At 39.5% G+C, this 7,203-nt stretch overlaps 2 protein-coding genes across 2 annotated transcripts; both read left to right on the forward strand.

Moving 5' to 3' along the window:
* Nucleotides 1-5,487: 5,487 nt before the first annotated feature.
* Nucleotides 5,488-5,850, forward strand: LOC134202326 (uncharacterized protein K02A2.6-like). The gene has a single exon (XM_062677354.1). The coding sequence runs from the start codon at nucleotides 5,488-5,490 to the stop codon at nucleotides 5,848-5,850; it is 363 nt and encodes a 120-aa protein (XP_062533338.1).
* Nucleotides 5,851-5,879: 29 nt separating this feature from the next.
* LOC134202327 (uncharacterized protein K02A2.6-like) lies at nucleotides 5,880-6,320 on the forward strand. The gene has a single exon (XM_062677356.1). The coding sequence runs from the start codon at nucleotides 5,880-5,882 to the stop codon at nucleotides 6,318-6,320; it is 441 nt and encodes a 146-aa protein (XP_062533340.1).
* The last annotated feature ends 883 nt before the right edge of the window (nucleotides 6,321-7,203 follow it).

Raw genomic sequence — 7,203 nt, forward strand, 5'->3', positions numbered from 1 at the left:
TGTACTGATGACAATGTCAACATTCCATCAAAGTTTTAGAATATTTGGATTTGAAGTTATTGCCTCAATATGAGGACACTTGATCCCCATTAGTTTATTTATTTTATTTCGGCAACCAACGTAAACTAGCACATATACATAGACCTGTGCAGGAGTTTATCAAATTCACTCAACCGATGAATTTTGACATTTGAGCGGGTCGTCTTCTCGAACAAAAGTTCATTTTGCGTTCATTATGCGACTCGCTCAAACGTCATAATTTCTTGGGGGAGTTCATTTTGCGTTAGTCTATATACATGCCTGTTTTTGTAATGATGATTAAATAATAGTTTTTTTTTAGTAAAGTTATGTATAATTTTGCCTGCCTGTTTTTGATGCCTGTTTTTGTAATGCTATAGTATGAATAAATAATAGTTTTTTTAGTAAAGTGATGTATAATTTTGATTTTGAATTTATATTGCTGAATTTGTAATGTTTGTTCTTTGAAAATATTGTCTATTGTTATGCCGAGACATTGTTAAGTAAATAGTTTCGCAGTGTTAATTGTAAACAGCCATCATTCGGTAGAGAGGCCCAAATTCGGCGTAATTTGTTCGGCAGTGGTTGGTTAAAAATAATGTTTTTTGTCGAAATAGCCGAGATGGTATGTAAAAATTTAATTTCGATAATTCTTAGAGAGTCTGTGTGGAAATCGCGTATGTTTATTTATTCTTGGTTGTGATACATCGGAAATCAGAGAATGGGATCAAGTCAACCCAGTCTCCCATAGTTGGAATTTTCTAGGACGTCTGAATGTGCACAAAACCGTCCTCCGGGAGATCAGGAATATCAGTGAAAATGGTCAATTCCAAAAGTTCATCCCACAGCTTTGCTAATTTTCGCTTTCATTCATATGGGTGAATTATGTACGCAATCAATTACGAGAATCCTCCGTGAGTCGTCGAGTCAAGTACGAGATACTGAAAACGGCCTTACTGTTAAGGTCGAAATACGTATCTGCAAAACACATAGTGGAATCAAATCAATTGATGGAATCAAATGGAATTGTACAAACTCGTCTGATGACAAGTAATGACATTCCACTGATAGGGTAAATGATGTATCTTGGACAAGCGCAGGACATTCATTAGAAAATATATCGAGATTGAATAGTCTAAAACAATTGAAAACCACTAGGTTCATCCAAATACATAACCTATCTTGTGTCTCCATTGCCCAATTTTTAAGTAAATTACGTTTACTAGGCGTAAACTGTGATATACTGCGAACTGAAATATTTTCTTTTTGGACATCAAATATATAATTTCGACATGGAAAATGCATATATTTTGGACAGAGTCATTTTCTCCTAATTTAAAAATGGCCACCTACAGATCTCAATGTTATGACTTACCCACACGTATCCACATTCATTTAAATACATTTATTTGCTTAACTGACATAGATTAAACCAGAAATTAACATTGTTTCGCAAACTTATCGATATCATTGAAAACAGCCTGAAAGTTGGCAATTATTGGTTCATCCATGTACTGTACATGGGGTGACCAATAAATGTCTGATGCATAAAAAAATAACTTCATTTTGGTCACTCCTTTTTCATCCGTCTCAAGTTCATGTTAAGCTATTGGAATATGTTAGTATCTCAATTACAATTAAACTTCGGCCGCAGGACCTCAAGATTGCCGTTTGAACCAATTTAAACGTGTGTCAGGTGCATGTTACGAAGAGTCCTATAATGCATGTTCTCCTGCATACTGGCGTCCAGCAGGCACTTTGGTAGAAAGCTTTACATTTTAGACAATTTTAAAGATGAATAATAGTTGATTTGTGAATTCTCATCAGGAGCCGGTAGAGTTGAGGTAAAAGTATGCAATGATCATACTTTCGATAAAAATTTTCCTACACATTATCTAAAATTGATCGAAGAAGCTCTGGCTTGTCCAAAATATGTACATGTCCAAAATATATCATTTACCCTAGCTCAAAATAATTTTCTTATCAATAATACAAATTCTTTCATAAAATCCGGAACATCCATAAATGACGCCAAATCCAACAGTTAGCGTAACAGATCATCATTAGCCAGCGATGACGGAGTGGCGGCGTTCCTCGTCGAATTCCTCCGAAGCTTCACCCGAAGCTTCTCTGGAAGTTATTCGAGAACTTCCTCCGGAAGTTTGTTTAGAAGTTCCTCCGGTAATCCCTTCGGAAGTTCATCAAGTAAATCCTCGGAAAGTTCCTAAAGGCATTCCTCTACAAGTTCTTCTCAGAACTCTGAGAGTTCTTCCGCAAATCTTTCCAGAAGTTCATCAAGTAATTCCTCGGGGAGCTGCTCCGGAAGCTCCACCGAACTTCTTCCGAAAGTTCCTCCAGAAATTCTCAACGAAGTGTCACGGAAGTTCCATTGTGATTTTTTTTCGAATTGGCCACATTCACGGATGTTCCGGATCTTCCAGAGTACCATTACCGTACAGTACCGAAAACTTTTATTATTGATTGCAAACACAATTCGTCAGGATAGGTGGTTATGAAAAAATTGCGATGCTCTGAGATATTATTTTGGAATTGAGCACTTTTACGAATGAACTGGATCTTCCGAAGGACCGTTTCTTAAGAGATTGGACGTCACAGAAGATTTTCCCTATTAATTTGCCAGAATGACAGATTACGAAAATAAATCACTGTGCTGAAGTTTTGGAATTGTCCACTTTTACGGATGTTTCAGATCTTCCGAAGGATTGTTTCTACGACATTTGTAGACCACAGAAGACTTTCACTATTGATTGCACCCACAATTCACCAGAATGGATGGTTACGAAAAAAAAATGTTGTTCTGGGTTGAACTTTTGGAATGGCCACTTTCACGGATGTTCCGGATCTTCTGGAGGACCGTTTTTGTGGCATTTTGGAGGTCACAGAAGATTTTCATTATTGACTGCATCCATAATTCGCCAGAATATATTATTATGAAAAAAATAAAAAGCTCTGGGATGAACTTTGGGAATTGGCCATTTTACGGATGTTCCGGATCTTCCGGAGGACCGTTTCTGGGACATTTGTAGGTCACAGAGGGCTTTAACTATTGATTGCACCCACAATTTGCCAGAATGAATGGTTATCAAAAAATCGCGAAGCTCTGGGATGAACTTTTAGAATTGGCCAATTTTACGGAAGTTCCGGATCTTCCAGAGGGCTTTCCGATGACCGCTGGAGGGATAAATTTGCCCAGAAATGGCATATACAATATATCGAATACAGTTGGGATCATCAGAGCACATATTTGCAAACAATTTCATGTTTCATAACACGAATCTCGATAATTTGGTGCCAAATTGAGAAGCTCAAACAGTACCTCTTTAGCACAGGTTCCCCGGGGACTAGAGTGGCCAATTTGGATGAATCACCCCGTGGGCTTGTTATTGGAACCTACAGCTTTCGTTTGGTGCCTAAAGATCGAAAATCGGTTGAAATTTGAGTTTTTGTGATCGAGATGAAATCTTGGGTCCAAATGGACCCCAATGCACAATGTGTCACTTTTTTTGTGGTGCCTTTCCTAGATGTCGCTGGAAGCTGGTTTTCTCAGAGAATCCTTATTTCCAAAAGTTAGGAAAAGTCAGAATTTTTCAGATTTTTATCTCGTTGCGTTACAAAGTTACAGCGGTGTTTTGGGTGTGCTTGGGTCGAAATGGACCCCAATGCACTAGGAAGGTTAAATTAACTACGCATTCGGACAAATTCACCACTGATTCAGTTCATGCAACAACATTCCACCAGGACCACAGTTGATTTTTACTGCGCGCATGGTAAAATCAAACGGGTTTGTTGTCTGCTGAAAATCGTCGGTGCGTATTCTTAAATTAACCCTCGGAATGGTAGTTTCGACCGCAACATTTTTTTTGCGTGTAGGAACACGTCAAATATTTAATTGACTTCACGTAAGGACTCAGGGGTTGGGGGCCCTCCTTAGCCGTGAGGTAAGACGCAAGTACAAAGCAAGACCATGCTGAGGGTGGCTGGGTTCGATTCCCAGTGTCGGTCTAGGCAATTTTCAGATTGGAAATTGTCTCGACTTCCCTGGGCATAAAAGTATCATCGTGTTAGTTTCATGATATACGAATGCAAAAATGGTAACCTGGCTTAGAAACCTCGCAGTTAAGAACTGTGGAAGTGCTTAATGAACACTAAGCTGCGAGGCGGCTCTGTATCAATGTGTGGATGTAATGCCAATAAGAAGATCAGAAGAAAAAGAAGGATTCAAGGACCAGCGGCATGACAGATATTGCACAAACACGGAAGCTGACAAGTACCCATTTAATGGGTTTCATATACCCATTTTTTGCTTCAATACCGATATGTCAAATAATGGGTGATTTTTTATCAACACAAAATGAGTATTTTCACCTCATTATAGAGAATGTCCTCTGATAATAAATAATGGGTAAATCGTACCCTTCTAATAGTTCAAAAATAAAAGCAGCCATTTTGTCTGCCTTCTGCTGTAGAAAAACAAATCTCTTTAAAATCGGCACAAAAAACTAGTTTAATGTTCAATTATGGAGGAATTGCAACGCTGGGCTGTCAGAATAAGGTAGGTGTAATTATTGGCAGCTGAAATAGCTGAATAAAAGATTTTTTGCCCATTACAGAAACACAATACGGATGATGCAAAAAGTGGCGGATCAGAACACTTCACCTGCAGCAAGTATTTTGGGAGCTGCTATCTGAGGAGACAGCATAATCCAGAATACCGATGGAACCGAGCGATCCATAGAGTGCAGGATAAAGTGTTAAAAACACCGCTGTGCGATTTCACCAAGAAAGAAAATCAAACAATTGATGAGGAAAAATGTAAGGTTTTTTATCCGGATGCTGTATAAATCAATATCATGTTCAGATTAAATAAAAAGCCATGTTCCGATAAACTGTTATGTTTTGTATTTACTTAAAATTTCCTTCAAAATATTGAATAAATTGCAATTTTGAAAGGCCATTTTCAAAAAATAATGGGTAAATTTCATACATTTTCTGCCATAGAACGGGGCGTAAAATTTACTCATTTTTTGAAGTTCAATGTGAGTACCCATTAATGAGTAAATGCGATTCACCCATTAAATGAGTTATGCCGCTTTTCTTCGAAATGGGTACGAAAGTACCCATTAATGGGTAAATGGAGGCTTCCGTGAAGAACAAAGTGTCGAGTTGCCAAAACTATTTGTGATACCAGCGCAAACCCCACACCATCCGCGCTACCGACAAAAATTATCATAACCATCATAATTTTGAGATATTTTTATTCACAAAATAATTTTCAATTTGTTATTTTTGTGTTACTTTGTTTTGATTCAATATATCGATATCGAAAGCAAAAATATCGATATGACCGATATATTGAAAGCAAAATATCGATACAAAAATATCGGATATCGAAACAAAAATATCGATATTCCGATATATCGGAAGTATCGGAACGTCCCTACGTACAACATGGAGGCAGTAGTTGAGGACGAATTGAAGCGACTGGAAGACTCAGGCATCATCACACCGGTAGCCTATGCAGATTGGGCAGCTCCAATTGTCGTGGTCCGCAAGCCGGATCGATCTGTTCGCATCTGCGCGGACTTTTCCACCGGATTGAACAACGCCCTTGAATCGAACAGCTACCCATTACCACTTCCGGATGACATCTTCAATCGCATGGCGCAATGCACGGTATTCAGTCATATCGACCTATCAGATGCGTATTTGCAAGTTGAGGTCGATGAGGAAAGCAAAAAACTGGTTTCCATCAACACCCACAACCACAACACCCAAGTCTATACCGCTTCAACCGTCTGTCTCCCGGTGTGAAGACTGCACCTGGAGCGTTCCAGCAGACTATGGATGCCATGCTGAGCGGTATCCCAGGTACAAGCCCATATCTCGACGATATTTTGATCGGCGGCCGGAATGCCGAAGAACACAAGCGGAATTTGTACCTTGTCCTACAGCGTTTGCAAGAATATGGCTTCACGGTGAAGCTTGAAAAGTGTCGCTTTTTCATGCATCAGGTGAAGTATTTGGGCCAACTTCTGGATTCTGAAGGCACACGCCCGGACCCAAATAAGGTGAAAGCAATCGTAAACATGCCTCTGCGATGCGCACGTCTTTGGAACTTCTTCGACCACCGAGCAAGTTTTCCAATGCAACTAACAGCAACCAAGATCGCCAGTTCAACAAGAAACATGGTGCAAAGGACAAGACCTTCGAAGTGCAAGACAAGGTGTATGCCCAAGTACACCATGGCAACAACTGGACCTGATGCGAAGGTGAAATCGTAGAATGTATAGGCAGAGCTATGTACAACGTATGGCTTCCAGAGCAGCAACGTCTTATCCGCTCACACAGTAACCAACTGCGAAAACGTTACAATGACGACAACGTGGCACCAGGCCACACTGAACCATTGGACCTGCTGCTACAATAGAACCTCCACAAGCTGAATCCGAAGGTTTCTCAGAAATGCAACGGGAATTTCTGCAGGAGCTTTTTGAGCCAACGAACCAACAACGCCGAGCACGAGTTCCGACTAGACCAGTCGACCCTAATGAAGCGCTCCTGCGTCGGTCATCAAGACAGCGAAATGCCCCTATCCGTTACGAACCGTATCAACTCTACGAAAAGGGGAGGTGTTGGAGTACCATCCTATTCGCCTTTCTCTACGGCTGTCACCCGAAAGCCACCTGACAGTTGACACTCAACCGGATGCTAATGCACGTCACGTCAAGAAGCGATGCTACAACTTCAGAACACGCCGGTTGCACATTTTTATATGTTCGTTAATTAATGTAATTATGAGTACCAAATAAAGTTAATTGTTGTTACGTTATCTCTCTCGAATATCCTCACATCGTAACAATAAAGACCCATCCATTCAGAATATTTCATATAATCTTCAGAGCTTGCTAAACTCATTGAGAGAGCTATTCAGATTCACATTATGACTCTAACTTTGCAAATCAATTATCCATAAACCATAACAGATTAAACTGCGGTCAAATTAAACATAATTTACATCTTTCATCAAATTCCATTTTAATCTTTATTATTATAGTCGCTGATTGCTGTTTACTGGAGTACTCACATTAAGCTGGTTGAATTGAAAATTTAAATATTATGACCCCTTGTATCTCCTTTTAGGTTTACCAAAATCCACTGCGGTAT

This window comes from Armigeres subalbatus, unplaced genomic scaffold, assembly GCF_024139115.2.
Source record: "Armigeres subalbatus isolate Guangzhou_Male unplaced genomic scaffold, GZ_Asu_2 Contig116, whole genome shotgun sequence".
Lineage (NCBI taxonomy): Eukaryota > Metazoa > Arthropoda > Insecta > Diptera > Culicidae > Armigeres > Armigeres subalbatus.

What these genes read in the sequence shown, in the direction of transcription:
- LOC134202326 (XM_062677354.1), top strand. Translation starts at nt 5,488, where the DNA reads ATGGAGGCAGTAGTTGAGGACGAATTGAAGCGACTGGAAGACTCAGGC.
- LOC134202327 (XM_062677356.1), top strand. Translation starts at nt 5,880, where the DNA reads ATGGATGCCATGCTGAGCGGTATCCCAGGTACAAGCCCATATCTCGAC.